This window comes from Pyrgilauda ruficollis, unplaced genomic scaffold (genome assembly GCF_017590135.1).
Source record: "Pyrgilauda ruficollis isolate IOZ18807 unplaced genomic scaffold, ASM1759013v1 scaffold75, whole genome shotgun sequence".
In the NCBI taxonomy this organism is placed as follows: domain Eukaryota; kingdom Metazoa; phylum Chordata; class Aves; order Passeriformes; family Passeridae; genus Pyrgilauda; species Pyrgilauda ruficollis.
The window spans coordinates 1165048-1187321 of NW_024529377.1; the positions used below are offsets into that span (position 1 = coordinate 1165048).

At 38.7% G+C, this 22274-nt stretch overlaps 1 protein-coding gene across 2 annotated transcripts in view; it reads right to left on the reverse strand.

The window, feature by feature from the left end:
• The window catches only part of SVEP1 (sushi, von Willebrand factor type A, EGF and pentraxin domain containing 1), a 118468-nt gene that overhangs the window by 56587 nt on the left and 39607 nt on the right, over positions 1-22274 (reverse strand). For both annotated transcript variants that reach the window (XM_041486315.1, XM_041486314.1), the window contains exons 6-17: positions 17310-17489; positions 12842-13039; positions 10357-10475; positions 8987-9116; positions 8230-8337; positions 7876-8007; positions 6465-6659; positions 5313-5434; positions 3607-3715; positions 1526-1714; positions 962-1195; positions 278-439 (exon numbers count right to left, since the gene is read on the reverse strand). In XM_041486315.1, coding sequence (XP_041342249.1) covers positions 278-439; positions 962-1195; positions 1526-1714; positions 3607-3715; positions 5313-5434; positions 6465-6659; positions 7876-8007; positions 8230-8337; positions 8987-9116; positions 10357-10475; positions 12842-13039; positions 17310-17489 — 1878 coding nt within the window. The remainder of the gene's footprint in view (positions 1-277; positions 440-961; positions 1196-1525; positions 1715-3606; positions 3716-5312; positions 5435-6464; positions 6660-7875; positions 8008-8229; positions 8338-8986; positions 9117-10356; positions 10476-12841; positions 13040-17309; positions 17490-22274) is intronic.

A 22274-nucleotide genomic window follows, 5' to 3' on the forward strand; every position in this document is an offset into this window, starting at 1 on the left:
AAGGGTGACAATGGAATTATTTTAAGTGTATTCATGTCTGAAAAATGCAATCACAGAAATGAAAGACAGACATTAAACAAAGCATCAAAGGCCAACTCTTCTCAGAACCTCTGCCTGGCCATCCTGCATGGTAGAGCAGTGATGAAAACTTAGATATTTCCCTATGAATATGCATTAAGGTGCAATTAGGATTGCTCCTCGTTTCACACACTAGCTTCGTTCCAGTACTTCCACCATGGGTCCAAAAGGATGTCACCAAGAATTCAGAAGTCCCTACCTTTGCACTCGGAGATGCTTCTAGAGTGTAGATACTCAGTATAGCTACCAGATGGACAACTTTTGCATTCCAGCTGCCCTTCCTCATCTTGATAGGATCCAGTCCAGCAGCTTTCACAGGTAAGATGCTCCAGGGAATAATAGGTACCCAAAGGGCAGTTGACTGTAATGTAATGTTGGAAACTTAAGTTCCTCTCACAGTGAAAAATCATGCATACCTCTCTTGCCACTGGAGTTCCTATTTAGTCAAACAAAGTTCATTTTATGAAATATGGCTCTGTTCCCCAGCAGGCAGGGAGATATCTCTCTGGAACACTGCAAAGATTTAATGATGCACAAGAAATAGAATCCAATATCCACCTTAGCTACACATCACTCACAGGACTAACAGGGTTAAAAAAATGCATACCAAGCACTGTTTTCTCTGTATGGCCAAGCAAGGATATGCCTGATTTCCCCCTGGGAGTGGAATCCTGGGTACAAAGCATCCCTTTTCCACAGGCCTTGGTTAGGAACATAAACATCCTTTGGAAGTCAAACTGTGCAAAGCATTTTTGCAGTTTATTGTTATGGGAGACCACAAGCACTGGACTGTGTCAAATCATAACCCTCTGCAAACATCCTCTAAAACATTGTTTTGCAAAAGGATTTTAAATACACATAAGAAACAAGTTATCTGGCTTACCACACATTCTCCCTCGCAGCACAGAACCAGGCCTGCAGAAAAGAAAGGCTTTCTCGGTCTCCAGTGAGTTGGTGTCAGCTACAATGAGTTCAGATGCAAACTGAAAAGAATACATAGGTTCCTTATTGAGAGTTCTATTCAGCCTGTTTGTGATCGTTTCCAGAGTTTTAAGGAGCCGTCTCTGGTTTTCCAGTTCCACTGTATCATTCCTTTCATCAGGCAGTGGCACGCTAGCTGGAATATAAACAGCAAATACAAAAAACACACAAATTTTATAGTCATGCTTCTGGTGTACTCTGGAACTTATCAAGAGTGCAACACTAAAGCTTGGCAGTGGAAAGTGAAGAGGAGGCCATGGGCACAGAGCTCTCTGTGACAATGAAGCTGTGATCTTTCCCTCAAGAAGAAAGTCTGTGATGAAATGGGGCTATGAATGTGTCCAGGGAACTGCCATCTGCATCTCCACCAGGCTTCTGTGAGCTAAAGAAGTTGTATTGAATGTATTAGAGACACAATTTTTAAAAAGAAGGAAGCAGAGAAGTTTGGTGTTTTGGCTTGTCTCACCTGTGATGTTAAATATTAACTTGATTTTTTGGTCAGTCATTGGAACATTCAGTTTATGCCTTTTGACCCGAGCAGGTGCTGCTTTTATGGAGGCAGAGAGATGCTTGGATAAGTCTTCTCCTTGTACTGCATCAACAAAATCACCATAGGAATAATCCAGTTGGTTTGCTGTTCCCCAGCCAGCAGGTCCTGTGGGACATTTGAGAGAAAAACAAAAAAGAAAAGCAACATCATGTGGAAAATAAATACCCTTACTTATTTCTAAAATACAACTCCAATATAATTTGTTTGCAGCTCCAGATGACATGTGCTGGCTTTGACTCTGTACAAGTGGCCACTGTACCTGCATTTTTGCTAATGAAAAGTCTTACTCCTACCTGATACCATAGAGGTCCTGAGTCTGGTGAAATTAGTCAAAGCTTTAAAGAACTAGTTGTAAAAGTCACATGTTGCAATTCTTTCTCTTCCTCTGTCTTGCATGAACCCACACCTGCACCCTCATCTGCCAGCAACTTCTTCAACAATTCCATATTGCCTTTGATGCCACTTCTTGCCTACTTACAGACAGCATAGCCTCTGCCATGTCTCCATTGCATCTTCTTCTAACAACTCTTGAACAGTTCTAACACGGTCTGGCCTCTCAGAAAAGGCATCATCCTGTCTGTGTATTACCCACAGACAGGCATTTCTTGTAACACACAGTGAGTCAAATTTATCCTTGTCTGATATCCTTCATCACTCTCACATGATTTCAATCAAAATATTTTCTGTACATAACCTACTTTTTCATGACTACTAAATCTAGAGAGATGTGGCCTATTTCAATGATCTAGATTATTTTTTAAAAGACATGAAGATAGAAAAAAAAATCTGCCAATTATCTGTTAGCATCACAAATATTGTTTTGTTTACAGTGGTAACTAGGACAAGTTAACCCCATAGTTTAATATCGTGTGTTTCACAACTAATTTTCTAAACTGCTGTCTCTTATGTCCTGAAGACAGTTCTCTCCTGCTTCCACAGTGTAAAATTATGAGAAACTCCTGAAAAAACAGCAACAAGTTTATTCTGGTAAGAGGTTGACATGAACCAGAGGAGAATAGGACACTACATTCCATGTCTGTAAGTGTTTTTTCCACATGACTTTACAGATTAGTTCCAGCTGTCATCAGCATTCACTCTTATCCTGATGACAACTGCAGACTGACCGTCCAGACCTGCCCCATGTCTGAACACAAGCAAATGCTCTCAGAGTGAAGCATTATAAAAGGTGAGCATAAGCAGGAAGTTCTATCAAGTAACTCCACTATAAACCTGTGAAAGAGACACAGTCCTACGACAGATTCTGATGTGGATCTGCCAAAATGCCTCCTGCTGAGATACGTAATTTAAGTTACCCACTTTCAGCTTTTCTGCTCTCAGCACCCCTATGGGACTCAGAAAGGCCAAGAATAACAGCAGTACAACACGGACACTAAGCCGTTCAAAAACGGACTGAAAATGACAACATACTTACTTTGGCATAAACCAGAGTGGGAACAACCAATAGGCTGGTTACGGCTTTCACTCTGATATAGCCACAGTCATGGTGCAAAATCTGCCCAGGCATACAGGAAGTATTTTCACAGCAAATAGGCCAATTTAAGCGCATATAGCTTTACACAGTGAGGATTCTGTGGAGATCTGAACCGGCATCACAGATGCTTCTCATTTTCTTAGCAACCTCCAAATCTATTTATTGTAACTTTTCAGTATTTTGGTCTTAAACTGTATGTTTTTAAGAAGTTCCTTTTTTTCTAGGCTAACCAAGCAGGTTTCTAGGACTCTGTGTGTGTGTGTGCTTTTTTTCCCTCCCCACCGTAAGGCATCCCAGGAAACTCTACTCCACACTATATAGGAAGTAGCATCAATACACGACATCAAAGAATTCCACAATATTTTTATAAAACCTTTTACGTAAATGCTTATTATCTTATGAGTACCACAGTTATTTTAAAAAAAAAGTCTCACTAAAGACATTGTGGCAGGAAGCATGCTGCTTTAAACCTGGATAGCTAAGAACCTATGGAATCAATAATTACCAATGGCAAATCCATTTTCGTAATCATAATTATATTCCAAGCAGTGTTTCTGTGTCTGATCTTCCAATCTGCAGTCAATATCATCAACATCATTACAGAATGATGGGACCTTTCAACATAAAGAAGAATAACTTTAAAAACATAAAACCACATAGCCCTCTCCCCTGACTTAAAAAAACTTCTAATTACAATGCAAAGTACTGTTCTGTTAGTGACACAAGATTTCCTCTTTCGTGTCTCTTATAACCCTGGTGAGGTCTGCTGGAAGACCATGTTTTAGTGACATCTTGAAAATAAGAAAGCAACTTGCATGAGTACAATCTCTTCATTACACAAGATCTTTTATTTTTAAGAGAAGATGTCAATTCATCACTCTTACAATTAATCACTCTTGCATGCCAAATCTAAGAATACAGAAATAAATTCAGGTATTTTTCTCCCTGACAAAGAGGACTGGAGAACTCATAAAGCACCTGTGTTTTTTCCAGTTATGTTACTTGTAATTCTGTCAGGTTTAAAACAATGCTGTCACTTTTTTCTACTTTTGAACCTTACTTCTTCAAATTCTTGGGAATAGGAACAAGCATATTCAAAACAACCTTTCTAAATGTTTTCCAAGACTGTTACATTTTGATGTAAATGCTTGGAAAGGTCACTACCCACTTTTTTCTTATCTTTTACTTGCCAATAGGAACGGTTCAAGCACTGGAACCTGGTGATACCAGGGAAAGAAACAGAAATAAAACCACTCAAGATTTCTCTACTGGAAAGAACAAACCTGAATCAGGGCAAGAGAGTAACAGAGATTTATGTCCAAGTGCTAGACATTGCCTGACATGTCACCTAACTTTTCAGCCATTTGAAAAGTGCTACTGACATACGTTCCAAAGCTGCAGGAGTTTGCCCGTTATCTGTATGTGCTAACAATGTTTTTTAGTTAGTAGACAACCTTTTATTAGACTATGGGCTGTGTTCTGTAAAAACACCTGTAGATGCCCAGATTTCTCTACTGGAAAAATGATGTAGCACTAGGGCTGGACATCCACTCCTGGGAGCAGAAATCAGCATTCTGCTGGCTCTACTTCTCAGATGAGGAGAGATTTGTGGATTAACAGGGGAGATTGTGATATTGAAGTGGAGAGCAAGAGCCATGGCAGAGAAGATAGACAGGGCCTCTTCAAATTCAGTATTGTGCAGCTCTTAATGATAAGAGTGAGAACTCCTAAACTCATGAAACCTGAGCAGATCACTGCTGCTGGATTTAAGTGCCTGGAGGTACACACCAAACGTGGAATATATCAATTTGTACATATGTGTGTCAATTCATACTATTTGGTTATATATTATACATATTCTGTATAAAATGGATTTATTTTATGATCACATCTGACTTTCAAAAACAGCACTGAGGGGACAATTGATTGGGGGTTTCAAAACTACAGGTTCTCTTAGGAAGCCCATTGAAAATCTTGGGATACCAGCATAAATTCTGTCCCATACAAGTCCACGTTGGAGACCAAACTGAATTACATTAAAATGCCAGTGAATCATATTTATTTTTAAAAATAACTTGTCACCCTCTGAAAAAGCTCAGATTTAACTTACAGACTTCTGCTGTCTATTTTCTTGTAGAAAATTAGTTATTTGGAAAAAGTAACAATATTTTTCAAGAAGTATGCAAAGGGAAGGAGTATTTACTAACCTACCATTTTACCAAGTGCACTCTGAAATGCATCAGTAAAGCTGTTTAGAAGATTGTTGTCATCACATCGTGTTGCTTTGTAGAGCATTTCAAAGGATTTGAATCCATGATTTGCAAAACGATTTACTGAAAAATGTTGGAGAAAGAAATTTTTTACTGATCAGCGCAAGAGTTTCAGAACTAAAATCAAGATAATTTAGGCTAAAACTGAAATACAAGAAGGTAAGTACAGTCTTTGAATCAGCAATCCAAATGGATCACTTACATCTCAGTCAACGATATGATCCTTTGGCAGGCATGAAATTTACTGGAAAAGTTAAAAGAAATTAAAACCCAGGTAACTTTTCTACTTCAGCTTTTTCTTAACAGAAGAAACATATGAACTGTCAACTAAACTAACTTCTGCATGCTAACTTCTGAGAAGAATGCAATAAATATTGAAGCCTTATTACTAATGCTGCTAGATTAAATACGAAAATTCTTAATCCAGAAATTAAGCCAAGTTCTGAAGTGTCCAAGTTACAGATTTTGAACTGGCAGCTCTGAAACATAACTCTAGTTGTTCATAGCTGAAACACTGATCTTTTATTGCTGAAACCAAGACATTGACTCTGATGGAAGTGGATGCAATATGGTACCAAGACTGGCTTCAAATGTAGTTCTAATACATTTATTATAAAAATGTCACTAAATGTGCAAAATTCCACCACTGAAATTTTGCATGTGTCCCTCTCAAAGAGAACACATAAGCTCTTCTAATCTGGTGGTAATTAGATATGTAAGCACAGCACACATTGTGCATTTCAATCGGTAACTTGCAAAGACTGCTGTATTCCTATTTAAAAGACACTGATAGTGTTTGTTATGAAACTGTTTCAATTAACCTGCTTGCTTTGCCATCGTTGCTATTTTGTGACTCCTGGAATTGAAATTATTCCTGTTATTTTTGTGATTTAGACAGCTTCTGAAAAAACATATTTACAGACTTCCAAGCATTATTTCACCACCTTTGTAACAATCCTCCTTTGCAGAGGACAGAGTATATTTGTTATATAAATAAACAGAAATCAGATTTTCTAAAACATTTTCATTTGCTTTCTCATTAAATTTAGTGTTTCATGAGTTGAAGATCCATTCTAGTAACAGTAAGACTTACAAGAGCAGCTAGGCCATTCTGGAGAATAAGGTGGCTTCCAGAGACCATCATCATATGCACAATAGTAGTTTTCACTTGATCCTTCTGAAAAGCTGTAACCCTCTGCACAGTGCAATGTGCAATTAACTCCTGCTTCATCTGATGTGCATACAAAATCACCATTCACAGGCTCAAAGGAAACATCACAGGGAGAACCTATGAAAAATACAAAGATTTATATATTGATTAATGTGGTGAAATAAGTGATCCTGCATGAAAACAGCACTGATAGGATTTCTAAAAGTACCTAGTATTGACTTGATCTTGCCTCTGTTGAAGTTTGTGGAAGCATTACTTGCTATATCCATAAAGTCAGGATTAGGCTACTGCTAAATAATTCTCAAATTCTGCTATTGCAATCAGAAAACCAGAAACATGAAGACTTAAAAAAAATGTTATACATATGAAAAACTACTTACTAAAATAATTTAAAACATCAATCCAAATTTTCACACAAATTTCATATAATGAATTCTAGTAAACTATATTACATCTTGAATTCTGAAACTAAACATTATCCATTCTGGACCCTCACATCAACATATGAATTAATTAGAATCACCTTAGGATAACCTCATGACCACAGTTATGATTCATTTTTCAGGCCAGCTGTGAAGGAAGTTGTGAACATCTGTAAATACTATGTCACAAACACTGAAACACAAAAAATCTGAGATGGAATAGACCTTGATACAATGCCAGTTCCAAGCACTGGCTGCTTCTTGCTGAGATTTAGAGCAAATCAGAGACTAGCACATTCATTTGCAACTTACACTAACAGGTATTTTTATACAGATGTCCATCCGAGACATACAAAGTAGAGAGCAGATATGAAGTAGATTTTTAATTATTAATATAATTTATCTGCCAAATTATTTTTTTTTTTATTTTTAATGAGAAAGTGAACTGTGGGGAAGAGATGTCTATGTAATAAGCAAAATACAGTAGTGTATCTATAGGTACAGGCACATTCCAAAATCTAACGAGTGTTTTATTATCTGCTGCAGTATTTGTATGTAATTAGAGAAAAACTGGCAGAAAATTCCTTTCAACAACAGATTTGAAGTAAGGTTCAAGTAACACCTATTAATACATTTTACATGGGATTGCAAAATCTGTACAATTTACTGCTTAATGAATCATAATTTCAATGCTTTTATATGTAATTTGTATTTATAGTACTAAATTCACTGCTGTGCTGATTTAATTGGGGACAATTTATTTGTTGGTACTAGTAAATATTTTGATAGCCTTCAAGTTACCTCAATATAAAATGGGAATAACTAAATGAGGAGGTGCAGCAATCTTGCATTCTTTATGGTATTCAGTTAAAACAATGCCAGCTCTTGGTCAGAATTTGAAGACAACTCACCTTTGATGACAATGTGGATCTCACATGTCCTGTTGTTGCCAGAAGGATCCACAGCTGTGTACTGGACTGTTGTCTCTCCTTTGGGGAAGAGATCTCCAGGTGCATGACTCCTAGTGACAGTCAGTGGACCACCTAGAAGAGTTAGAAGATAACCTAAAGCATTGGTAAGGAAAAGTGTTGCTCATACCCAATCTTGACTAATGGAAAAGGAAATGGCAGCAAATCTTCCAAATTATTTAAAAATAACTAAGTAAAAGGAATCTCAGCAAATCTCAAACTCCAAGGGATGAAGGGTGAACAGGAGCTCTCTAGCCTTCCACTGTCTCATGTATGTTTTGGAGAGCACTATCTCACCTGAATTGTCCGAAAATTCTGGTTCTTCCCATGTCACTGGGTAGTCATTCTCTGCTGCTTGCATGGGTGGTGGAGATCTGCATCTGTCAACTACAGGAGGTTCTGCATCTGCAGAATTTGAAAGGATGGCATGACATTAGCTTGCAGAACTACTGCCACACTCAAATAGCATCTATAACCAGAACAGTAGCTTTAATTTCATATCCCGAGATAATACAAAGGTGCACACTTGGGAGCTGCTGCAACTGCAAGATGCTGAGTGAATGGATAAGAATAAGTATTCTTCTGAACTTGTGGTTTCTGCAGTGTTTGCCTTCTCCAGAGCAAGGCTTGGAGAACCTGCAGGATACCTGAATAACACAACTGTCTGACAGAAATACTTGAATAATGATTTGCATCAATGCAGTATGTGTGAACTTTGGAAACTTTGTTGGAGTCTTTCAAGAAATAAATAGAGATTCATGATGAAGGCAATAACTGACAATGCAATAATACATTTAATAAACCAGTGTGAGGAGAAATTTTAACAGTTAGAAAGAGCAGCAAAATAAAATGCACCCCAAACTGAACATTACAAGCAGTGACTGCACATAAGCAAAACTTTTATGGAGATGCAAAGCCTTTATGGAGATGACAATATTTCTTGGCTTATAACTGCACACATAAAGGCCACAGTGACTCACAGTCTCTTTCTGCATAAATAAAAAGGATTCAGCCATTAAAAACAGCCTTCCCAGTTATTTTTACCAGCACTTACCGATAACCTTGACATTGAATGTGCATCTTGCTTCATTGCCTGACTTATCAGTTGCTGTGTAAGTAATGTCAACTTCGCCAATTGGGAGAAGAAATGGTGGTATGAAAGCTGGAGTAACATGAACTGAGACCTGTTACAGGAAAACACTCATTATTTAAAAGCCAAAGCTGGTTACTAATCATAATAGTCATGTTTCAAAAAGTGGACAGAATAGTATCCTTCAATGTCAAGCCTGTTCATTCTGAATGCAAATAGCCTCTTGAAGTAATGAGGACACACTTTACAACAGAGTGCTCTATGTCCCTTCTTATGTCTGCCTTCCTTATGGCAACATGGATTTCCCCAGTCAGGATCTTGACCCTGACCTGGTGCAGATTACAGCGCTGTGCATTAAGAAAATCCCATAGTGACCCTTGTTTGTCAAATGGGACTGAAGGCACACTGTCAGCTCAGAACCTGCTTTGTCTGCTGACAGTTCTCCAGCTGCAAGGGCAGCACACCTGGGAGAGGAGTGGAGCAGACAGTTGTGGCCTGTAAGTACTTACATGTCCAGTTTTAATCTATGTATGTGTATGAGCCAATAGCCCACAGATGCTTCTGTATGGCACTTGGCTTCTACAACTCAGTGAATGACCCTGTGTCAGCAGAGCTGTAGTACCTGACCATAGCTATGCCACAGAAAATAATGTCTGAACTTAAATCTCTTTTACTGGGATAGCTGTTTCCTAGAGCAAAAACCTCCTGCATTAAAAGCACATGCAGACTCACTCTTCTTCTGCTGACTCCTGATAAAGCATTCAGTTGCTGCAACTTGATCATGCCTGAGCATGTTGGGAATGTTGCTCTTTATGAAACAGCTCTGGAGAAGTTTTCCTGGTAACTGAATTTCCAGACACCTTGACAGGCATAGTAGCCAATGGCCACATTTCTGAACCCAGCACAGGAAAATCAGATTTCTCTTTCTCACTGAGGAAGCTGAACTTATAGATATTACTTATCACAATGTGTACTTGTTAGCCCTTTAGATTAATGAACTGGTTTACTTCCTTCTGAGATGAGTTTATTAAACTTCTACACATTCTAAGTGCTCATTTTTAAAGCAGCTGTCTTCATATTATAAACAAAAGCACATTCTTTCTTTTGACCACATAAATTAACCATATGAGGTTTTATGCACTGACACTCCATGCACTGTTCTGTGACTGTATAACTCTAATCTAATCAAGAGAGAAAATGCTGAATTCTCAAGATACAAACTTTGTAGGAGATTTTTCTTCTGCTTATCAGAAGAAAGGAATTCTAGTGGATCATAAAATTAATTGAAATGAGGCAGATTGCCTCCAGTTAAATAGATAGAGATTTTCACTTGCCTCTTCACCAGAGTTATCCTTAGCTGTTGGTACCTGCCAGCTGATATTAGCAGAGTTATGATGTTCCAGAGTCACAGTCTCAATATTGTCTGGGCAGTGAATCTGAGGCGCTTCAATATCTAAACCAGAAAAAGACAACCTGGTTTTATATGTGGTATTACAGAAGTAAAACCTTAAAATCACTCTTTTTTTGTACTGCCTGGAATAGAAATGTAAGCATTTTCATAAAATTTCTGTCTCTACCCCTTTGTAATTCTTTCCTAGAGATTCACACATGAATAATAAGTTCTGTGGAAAGGACTGATTTTTGTTGTATTTTTGTTTATCACTGAGCACAATGATATTTTGGTTTCTACACAGAACCAAACCCCAAGTAATAAGTAAGAATAAATTTGTTTCTTTTATTACCCATCCCTTCTTTCTCCATCCTTTCCCTGTCCAGACACAGGACACATACAGATGAAAGCACTTCTTTCTGATAGTCAATAACTAGAAAAACCTGAAAGTAGTTGTGACATGACATAGATACTGTAAACAAGACAATAGTGACTCAAATTCTCTGGAGTATGCTGTGGAACTGACTTGAAAGTAACAGTGTCAAGAATTCAGGCAGCAGTTGTTGGAAACGTTCCTTAAAAAACTCCTTTTACAAGGTATTATGTAGGACAAATAGAGTCTTCTTGTGATATGTGACAATGCCAGACGGTTCCAGAGGACTGGTGGTACAGTATGGGTAACAATACCACCACCATCTACACCTCAAGTTTCTCTGACAAGCTTGAAGCTCTTCTTCAATTCCCTGGCACAGGGCCCCCCAAAACATTTGTGGTCAGGTTATTTTATTGCTGTAGTGCTTGATAAATGGTCTCTAGAATCATAAGACAAGGATACATTTGGCTCTGAACTTATCTATGCCCAAGAGGCTTTAAAACAACTCAGAACTGATATCACTTATATTTTTATTATGAAATAGTTCCAGTAAAAACATAACTTTGTCAATTAAATTACATAATTAAGAATGCAAAGCAATAAATACATGTGATTTTGCCTTCCTTTGAACTCACTCAAATGAAAATTTTATTAGAAATGCACTCTTATAAATAACTACCACTTATGGTTCACACTCCCTTGACCACAGCCTTCAGGCAGGGGCAAATTCCACTTGAAAGTGAAATTCTCTAAAAAGGGTAATAATAAATAAGTCAGAAAGAAAATGGCTCTTTTGAACTGGCCAAATATGTTGGCACCAAAACAGAGAAAGACAGTAACAAGAATGAAAGCGATTGAAATACAACTGTTCATTTTTATTCAAAAAGAATAAGCTTCAGATTTTCTCAGTGCCTCCTACATTAAGGGTTTATGCACTGGTAATATCTAAAAGCTTGAACCCAAGCCATGCTATTTTATCTTGATCTAAACACTTCAGCTTGTGCTGGGATCCCATCAAATATTAAAAACTGTGGTTTGGCCCAGGTTTACACAAGAGATTCAGAAAAACAATGTGGTACATCACAAAATGGGAAACAGTATGTTTAAAGAGAGAGACAAAGTCTTCCTGGCCTGTACAGAGGAAAAAAAAGCCTCAGTTTCTGTAGCGACCTGGCATGATGACTGGTGTAAGTGTTTTCTCTACCGTTCCAGCACGCTGTGGCTGGCAAGGGCCCCAGTTTGGGGGGAAAGAAGTAATTCTTGGAGCACAATAGTTCATGAAGAGGTGAAGAGCATAGTCCCAGAGAAACTCCTGTTTTTATCCTACTATAATCCAAAGCCAGACCCCTTCCAGTTCAGTTATGCCTATCTGTAAGGGAATAAATAACCTAGCACTTCTAGAAGAGGTGGGTAAATATGGCAGAACCGTACTGAAATGCATGTCACCTTCTCCTGCCCAGCTTTACACTCTGTGTCAGCCAGTACACTTGGTGTTAGTGAATTTTGGCCTTAATGCCTTAACTCTTGTGCATTGTTGCCTGGGGCATGTCAACAGCTGTAGACACTCAAGGACAACTAAAACGAACATTTCTCTATAGTCTGTCTATCAGCCAGGCCTTACACAGCCTTTACAGTTCTGCTCTGACGACAGGGTTTACATAAACTTGTGCTAAAAGAGAAGTGATAGTATTACCGTTATTATTTTATTTGAAGTGTGGGTTCCACTTTGAATATCTTTAAGCTATGAGCTTTCACCTCTACTTTGAAATTTCAAATTTACCTCAGGCAGCTTCCTAACAAATGAGAGATGGAGCCCAGGAGAGGAGCTTGAGGATGAGCACTGCAAGATCACACTCAGGGGACCTCTGAACTCCACATTTTTATTACAAATTACAAGTAAATCTGACAGGCAAGCTGTAAAGGTACAGGCAATACTTCTTACACACTGTGCAAGTTGTGGTTTCCCCACTCCAAGCCTGTCCTCATTCAGTTATTTGCTGCGTGCTTCCCTTCAATTCCGCACTCATGTATACACAGACATGATTTTGTGCTCTACCTTTACACAGAGCCTCCTGGATGTTTGCACTCCATCTCCCAAATGAAATGCACCTTATTTCTTCTCTAGCTCCAGACAACATGAATCCTTGGGGACAGCTCAGCTGGCACACAGTCCCAGAAATGGCAGGCTCCAGCCCACATCTGGGAGGGAGAACTGTCACACCTGCTGGTTTCTGGAGGATGGGACACCGCTTTTCTGCAAGACAGCAGTAGAACATGACTTATAAGTGACATACACAAAGTACACAATCAGAAAACCTGCAAATAAAGTCATATGAAAAAGTAGTGGGAACACAAAATACACAGGGTATGAGTGCACCAATACATTACAACCTGATGAAGCTTTGCTACTCGACTTTCATTAATGACTGAAGTAAACAGCAGGCAGTTTATCAGTTCTTCTTTTTCTTGCTCATGCTCTTCACTGAAACTCAAACATGGTAATTTTCATGCAGATCCACTATATCTCACTCTATAGATTTGCCTTTTTATTTCCTTCTTCTTCTTTTCCTTACAACTTCATCTTTCATGGTTGCTTTGCAGTTGCATTTCCTTGCTTCTATGAAAACTAGACCATAGCAGAAGAGAGAGAATTGAAGAGGTATCTGTAGCTTTCTACATCTTCCATACTCCCTTAAAATAAGAAAGGGAGAAGAAGAAGGATATTCTGCCGTGAACTCTTTATAGGTTACGGAGATGACACATGGTTTTGCTTACTGCATTCCAAACCAAATTAAATTGGACTTGGTCTTGTCTGTGTTCAAAACAGCTGGAAAGACTCAGGGTGACCATAGGAAGCAGCTGAGCTGTGTAAAATCAGGGACAGTTGATGGTTGCTTAAAGGTTTTAAAGGAAGTTTTGAACTGTTCTATTAATAGGTCTCACTACAAATCCTGAAGACAATTTGCATCAAAGCAAAAACCATGATGTGTTTAAACAGGTTCACAAAAGCTTAGTTTCATTCTTAAGCTGTTGTTTTTAGGAATATTATTTTCACTTCAAAGATGGAGACATTAACAAAGGGGCAAAAAGGAGTATCTCATGAATGCATTGTGCACACTTTCAGTACTGTTTCTTACAACAGGTAACAGGCAAACACAAGAAAAATGCTCCCTTCAGGGCCAATGAGAAAACTTGTAACTCTTTATAACTTGCCAGTGTAGTAATCAGACAGGTCTTTACACCAAGAGAACACAAAAACCAACCCAAGCCAGCTACACAGAGGGGAAGTTCTACTGAGCTCTTAGCAATGGTTTAATGACACACAAGTGATTCACATTCAAAATACTTCACATTCCTTTTCTCTCCTCTTCCTTCTCAAAACACACAGCAAGTAACTGAAAACTGGTTTTTATGCATGAAAAAAATTTAAAGATTCTAAGCATTCTGTATTTAAATTCCAGGAAATTTAAGCCCTCAATGCTGAAATGCTTAAAAGCCCAAGCTATTAACAACTGCACTTCATTTCAATAGGACGCACAGCTCACAAATACTTCTAACACATTTTTATAGTTCAGGCAGATACTGCTGGCTCTACAAGGTGGAACCACTCCATCAGGGAAAAAACTCCAAACCTTAAGTTTTGGTTGCTCACCACATGAAGGTAACTGACAAATAGCAAAAAGATAACAAATTTTAAAAATGGTATTTGTAGAGGGAATCTAAAAGCATTAAAATGTATATTACTCAGGGAACAAGTAGAGAAACTGAAACATGTAAGCATGAAAAGCAGAGAAAGTTGCAGCTCTCTCGGAAGCAAAAACAGCTCTTGCTTGAGACACATCCAGCTACAGTAGAAAAATCCAACTACAGCACAATCCTGAAACGTCTCACAAAAATCAGAATAAAATTTGGTATACCTAGCAAAAGGGAATGAATTTCTTTTAAGTAAGACAGGTTTTTACCAGGAAAAGCAACTGTAACAGTGTTGTTTAGATTTTTTATCTGTGCTCAACTCCAGAATTTGATCAAGCTGATCCAAAAGTCTGGAATTCATTAAGGGTAGAGGGATATCCATGACATTAGTCATATTGATAGGGAATTAACAGAGGAGTATTTCTAAGGAGGCACAAGAACCTGCTTTCACCTGCAAGCACCTGTGATGAAACACAACACTGTATTGCAATTCTCAACATCAAAAAGAACTTGGCAAATAAGAAGATTACAAAGCATATCATATCTCCTTACTCCAATCCCTTTGCCAAGACTGCTTTAGGAAAAAAACCTGGCCAGCTGCAATCAGGAGCATGAGCTAGTGATTCTTTCAACGCTAGATGGCATCAACACCCTGGAGGTCATTTGTATTTTTACTTCTCTTCACTAAACCTTGAACAAAGAAGGGAGAAATAATCTTGCAAAATTTATTTATTTTAAAGTGATTGATATTAAACTCTTGCCAATGGGTAGGAAACACAAGAACATGACTATGGAGCTTTCCCAGTTTTGGTTTTTTTTTTCTCCCCAAGCTGGACAAATGGCCAAGCTTCCCTTTTTTAGTAGACATCTTGTTTGTCAGACACCTATAAAATACATGTAGCCTCCGCAGAAGTAGCTCATTGTTAACAATATCTTGAATGAAAAAGAGAAAAATTTAAACATGTGCAATATCCAAACTTGCATTGCCTTCCAGTCTCTTGGAAAGAGATGCATGACAATAGACCCCAGAGAAGTGACTGTAAACAATCCAGGAAATGTTATGGCATAGTGTCAGTTTTGGTTACATATGGCTGTGGTACAGTCTCAGTGAGCTAACTTGCAAATATGGCAAACTTTGCACTGATGAGCAATCAAACCCAAAAGCATTCAGAAAATCAGCTAGAAGGATACCCTGAGGTCCAAGAGACCTGTTTCAAGGTAACAGAGTGAAGACAACTCCATTGGAGTTTTCTAACAGAAGGATATGAAATTAATGTATTATCCATTGCAAATGCCTAAATACAGCAGGATTTCCAGTACCTTTTATATAACAGACTGTAAATAATAGTCAGGAGCTATTTGGACTAAAAATAAACAGACAATACCTCCATGACAATGATGATCATTCAAAAAATGGGTACCAATTGTAGCTTCAACCTTCAAGAGGAGTATACAAGATCAGTGTTCTGATTTACACCTCTCCCTGAATAAAACTCCACACATGTATATTGAACCAGAATTTCAGCAGGCTTGTTCTAAACACCGATCACAAAAAGCAGCAGAGATGCTTCCTAGCTAACACTCTTTCCTTTCTGACAATCAAAGATACCTCTCTCACTAAATTTTTCAGACTCAGCAAAAAATAAGATATTCCACGGGTAATCTAGGAATGGAGGCAATATCGCATGGTGTGAAGAATCTTCTGATAGAGAGCAGAGCTGGATTTTATTAATCAAAATGCTAAGCTAGGAAGGATGAATGCAACTGATGAATATGGTTAATCTTCTAATTATAATATCCCAACCGGATTTCAGGATCCCTTCCTTTTGAAGTTAATTGAAGTTTTTCCACTGATTTTAACAGAAGAAAGATTAGAATCTCTTAGTGAACTGTCTTGTTAAATTATTTCTTGGGGATTATTTTCATAATTTCAGAGAATACTTACAGTTGGAAATTTATGCTTGTTTAACATAAAGTCCACATTTTTAAGACTGCAATAAAACAGTAAAGAAATAGCCAGAGGTTCAAGTGAAATCACCCTACTGGCACTGCATTTACTGGATACAGGTGACATATACTTCACCCTGACTTTAGTCAGCACTGGGTCAACTTCTGTATTGGTGGAGTTTAGACTTTTAGGTTTTTTTTTTTTTTTTACCCCCTGTTCAGTCTATGCTTGGAAGTGTTTCAATTGTATTTCATCGTCTTCCTTTCCAAAGTTAATTCAATACCTGTCACTAGTCCTAAACAGATAATTCTGAAATATACAGTCCTTTATTTTTGGAACACAATACATACCTACCTATCCCTGCATAGCTGGTGTGACCTCTGAATTTTGACTCAGAGGTGCTTAGCCCCTAATTTGTGCAAACTCTCATTTCCTTGCTGTGAGTCCAGCAAAAGTGACAACTGCTGTACCTTTAGTCGGCACTCACAGTACCTGGCTAACATAAGGCTAGTCCTTGCCCACATATCAACTTTTGTTTCATGATAATAACTCAAACTACTGGTTGCTCATATTTAATCCCTAGACCTACTGCTTCTACATTTCTTGCAACTCACTGTGTGACAGTGTCTGACACTAACGAGATACAACAGCCTTTCAGTAAACAGCAGTCCCACTATATTTAAATGATAATCTGTCCACTTTCTTCATTTACAAATTCCTTTGCCCTTCCCCAACTTCTAAGACATGTATAAAACATCCATTGACAAATTCTCATTCATGTCTTAGCTTCACCAGTTATTAAAATATGAAGAATTTCTCACCTGTGACAACATGTCAGAAAATGCTGCACTGTAACACAGACAGAGTTAGATCAGATACCTACCCACACACTTTGGCTCCTTTGAATCCCACTGAGAGGTTCCCTGGCAGGTGAGTTTGCTGTTTCCTTCAATTTCATAGCCCTCATTGCAGGTCACAAAACATACTGTCTTGTAAGAAATATCAGATGTTGAACAATTAATGTGTCCGTTTCGAGGAGACCGAAGCCTGGGACATGTTCGAACTGCAAAGGAGAAAAAAACCCAGTTCACTCTCAGCACTGAGTATCAGTGGCGTTACACTACTTTGCCCAGTTTTTCAGAGGTAGGAGAGATTATGTCTTGTACATTAGTTACAGTAGTTTGTATGAATTTAGGGAACAGAGCTAGTACAGAATAGATTTTTTCAAAGGCTTGACACCTTCCTTTTCCTGAAACTCTCCTACATAGAATGTATGAGGTTGGGCACGCACTTCCACCTAAGTATTGACATAAGTTCAAACCTACAAACTAACTGTGCATCTGGTACACAGTGTGCAGCCTGGGCTGGTAATGTCTATCAGCCTTCAAAACAGGACAGCTGCAGGCAAATGGAATCCTCTGAAAAACTGTGTGTTCTTGGGAGTTTCTAGTTTCCAACAATGTCTGAGAACTTTTGGGGGATTTCGAACTGGCTCCTATGAGCTGAGTACACATCAGGGAACAGGCTAAGAGCTTATGAACAGGTTAGATGACAGTGTCCCCATACTCAGGAATTTTCTCAGGTACTTGGGACTGTATTCACAGAATACAGACACATGAAGGCCTCAGCAAATCAGAAGAGAAGATGCTCAGCATCCTGGAGGAGACAGAGAGAGGAGGAAGGAATACAAGCCATTTATATGGCTTGTATACCAAGTCCATGAGAGATGAAAAGGAACAAATAAGGTTTTTGCTGATACAAAAGAGACCCTTTCAGGTGTCAGGCATGGAGACAGTCCTGACTGCTGCTCAGCACAGAGGTAGAAAGTGGCATGATTCCAAGGAGAATGTAGTCCTGTGCAGGATGTGTATACAGAAAGGGAAGCAGGGAAGTGAAGAGTGATCATCAGATAGTCTTACAGTTTTACTGCTAAATCCTGATGCTGCAATCTAGCACAAAGCTACTCTGCAATTAAGATTGATCACAGAAGATACAAATGATTGTAGTAAGAAAAACATAGCAATGGTATGACCTGGGTTTATGTTCTTTGTTTCAATGTCATAACACAAGACTTTACAGGACCTATTTTCTTTGTACTGTCTTTTCAGTGCAGCTTCTTTTCAGCTAGGATGTCATACTCCAGCATTTGTGTCCTTGATCCCTTCCAGACAAAACTGAACTACATACACACTACCTGGCCTTTGGGTACCTCAAGTAGCTATGCCATACACACCTACTGTCTGGACATGTGCATGTGAAGATGATGATACACCAATAACCAGCTACTGGCTTTCCAAAATGAGTGGAAAACTCTGATTTAAAACTGATCTCAGCTGAAGTTGGCAAATACAGTTCAGTATGTTCAAAAGAGGGATAAAAAGAAATAAGGGCAAATGGTGTGATGCTCAGAAATACAACCAAGACTGCAGTTCCCTAAACCCACAGAATCACAGAATGGCTACAGTTTGAAGGGCCACAGGAGCATTTCTAGTCCAACCTCTCGGCTCTACACTGGTCATCCTAGAGCTAGGACATTGTACAGGGTTGTGTCCAGACAGCTTTGAGTATCTCTGTTGAGGGAGACTCCACAGCCTTTCTGGGAGGCCTGTTCCAGGGCTCAAGTCACTCACTGTAAAGCAGTTCTCTCTTATACTCAGGTGGAACTTGCTGTGCATCAGTTTCTGCCCATTGCCTCTTGTTTTATTGCTTGGCACCACCAGGGAGAGCCTGGCTCCCTCATCTTCAGATACTTATATACATTGATAGGATCCCCTCTCAGTCTCCTCCAGGTCAAACAAGTCCAGCTCTCCCAGCCTCTCATCCCTTCCTCACAAGAGGAACTCTGTTCTCACTTGATTGTTTTCCACAGCTTCTGTTTACTTTGTTGGCAGGAGGGCAAAGTGTGGTGATGGGTGGTTTCAGAGAACTGCTTCTGTGCTGTGATTTGAGAAGCCGATTTTACCAATTAACCTAATCGTGCCACTGCCAGGTAGGAGGCAAAACATGACCTCCTCTACAAATGCACTCAAAGGGAAACCAACTTGACAACCTCTCCTTTTTCCATTAATTGCTTATTCTGCACACCAGTGGACACCACTAGACACCTCAAACTAATTAATGGGCATGTAGGCTGAATGCTGCTTCAAATGCAAGCCAGCTCTATAATTACCACTAACTACACAGCTTCTGAAAGCGATGAACAGCACATGTTAAATAATGTCTTTTTTTAAAAAAACATCTATGGTGGCACCGAAGTGGAAAAAAAGTAGCAAAATCTATGTATATGGGATAAGAAAGAAAGAAAAGAAAAAATACAGATGTACCCAATAGCTCTTTATATTACTACTGTCTCACATTTACTCTCTGAAGGTATTACTACTCTTGTGCTTGCATATACACAGGCATTCTTTAGGAAGTGTATTTAAAAACCGTCTTGAAATACTCATTTTGTGAGGCACTCTGAGCTTCAGAGCTGCTTTATAATATACTGTATCTTAACTCTAGTAGGGGGAGTAAGAAGAACATATTTACAGCTGAATCTTGAATGCGCTATCCACACACAAAGAAAGTAGGCTTGCTCTTTAAAGGTTTCTATAGAAGTAGAAATACCAATCTGCAGTAAAAAGAAGCAAATTCTACCAAATTCTACTACTTAGGAAGCCTGAATGAATTAAGAGCAGTGAGGAGGCTCTTGTCAATGTTAATGTGCCTACAGACAAGGCAGAACCTTCACTACCTGCTGTCTAGCCATTTCTTCTGGAAGGACTACACAGCTCTAGTGCTCCTGCCTCCTCAAGTATTTCAAAGTTCATGCTTACTCAGTGTCTCAGCACAGCTCTGGCAGAAACCCGTACCTGAGCCCATGTTACCTTGGTCATTGTTCCAAGCATTAAACACCAGCCCATGCTCTTATCAGTAACATATTTTTCACGATCAAGAAATATTTCCAAAAAGTCAGTGAAAAGAGCAACAACAATAACGGTATATTCTGCTTGCTCTGGGGTTTCTCCTAATAATTTTTTTCTGGATTAAATATGGGGTTTGTGTTTGTTTTTTTTTTTTTTTTTTTTTTTTTTTTTTTTTTTCTTTTTCCCTGGGTCACTGTTAATTGCATGACATATGACTGCATTAATCACTTTCTAATAGCACAGCAGATTTTAGCTAGCAAAATAACTGAGGAGTATTTAATGTCAAAATCCAAAGCAGTGGAAAGGGATTTTCCTTCCCTCTCCTCTTCCTAATTTATGTGATAATATACTCTTGGGATTAACAAGACAGCTATAAACCAAGCCTTTGATCTTGCTCCCTTTCATAGTCTGAGTGAATCAAGACTAGCAGATCCAGCACATGTAACAGTGGGATTTAAATTTTTTTTTTCTAATTGGAAGTCTTCAGGATGATGGACAACAGCACAAACAAAGTGAAGCCAAAATATATCCTTCCAATGCTTCAAAGGATATTAGCTCAATATCAAGACAGTATCTCAATGCAGACTTCTCCCTCATCTTCCAAATTCCCTGTTAAAGAAAGATCACACCGCAAATAGGTGAATTCCTTTAAACGCTCCAGCAAGATTTTCAAGTACTAGAATCTTCCACTTCTCCATGAAAGAGAAGAAAAAGGATCCCTTCTTTGTGGTTGACTGCAGCTTTTCCCAGATTTTTGCACAAAGGGCGCCTGTGTGACAGAAGCTTTAATAGAGAGTGCTCTTTCCCAGTGTCCCAGTCTTCCTGAACCAGCATGCAGTTTTGACTGCTGGGAAGTCCACAGCTCCAAGTCCTGCTACTCAAGATAGCCTCATAATACTGGCCAGCAATTTATTTTCTATTGAAACTTTCTCCTCTTGTCACTGGAAGCTACAAAGGAAATGTAAGATTTCTGGGATTATTTGAAGAAAGTTCCTATAAATAAACCTAAGCTGAAGTAAACTGCTATACGAAGAATGTCCTCAGAGACTGATCTCTAGCTCAGATTCCTCCTTTCAGAACCATAAGTTGCTGTTTCTTTCATGGCTGTAGCATTTGCTGTAATGTCATGAAGTGCTAATTCCGCCAAAGATCAGTCTTACCTTTTTCCCCGAACACAAGGCCAGGATAAGAGTTACACAATGAGACGATGGCTTTTTATGTACTAGCTTCCAGTGCAGCACACTAATGTCAAGGGCATTCAAGTCAAATTAAACATTCTGAACTACATCTTGTGGTTGTTGAGGAGATAAAGGCTTCTACCTGGTTTATTTTTTTTCCTTCTCTCCTTGGAAGACATACCAGGCAGATATACAGGCAGGGGATTGCAGTTTTCATTCTAAGTGATCAAAAACCCAAACTCAGGCAGTTTTGTTGTAGCAAAACAAAGCTCTCTTCCTGTCAGAAAATCCAGAAATAATCCTTTTCAGGATGCTCATTCTTGTGTTTCCTCTGTTTCACACCCTACTTCTGGCTGACATTCTTTTATAGTGAAATTCTAGGGTATTATAAGCCATTCCATATTGAAATTCCACTCAAAAGTCTTCTGAAGACCCTACTCAAGTCCCAGGCTTTCCTATTTTTGGTAAGAAGAAATTGAAAGAAAGCAAAATTGAATTTTTTAATGGCTAATGTCTCCCAACACCAACACCCCTTCTGCTGAGAATGTGGCTGATGATCTAAACCAGCCAGGTGGAAAGGTCTTGTTACATATTTAAATACTTGGTAGGTTCACTGGATTTATACAGGATAGATGCAAAAATTCATAGAAATTAGGTAAACAGAGGTGCAGAGAGGTTTAAAGAAGGAGTCTGTATATTCACTTCCAAAAGACTGTCCATGTGGTCAATCTTGCTCTGCTTTTTCCTGTTTTAGAAGTCCTC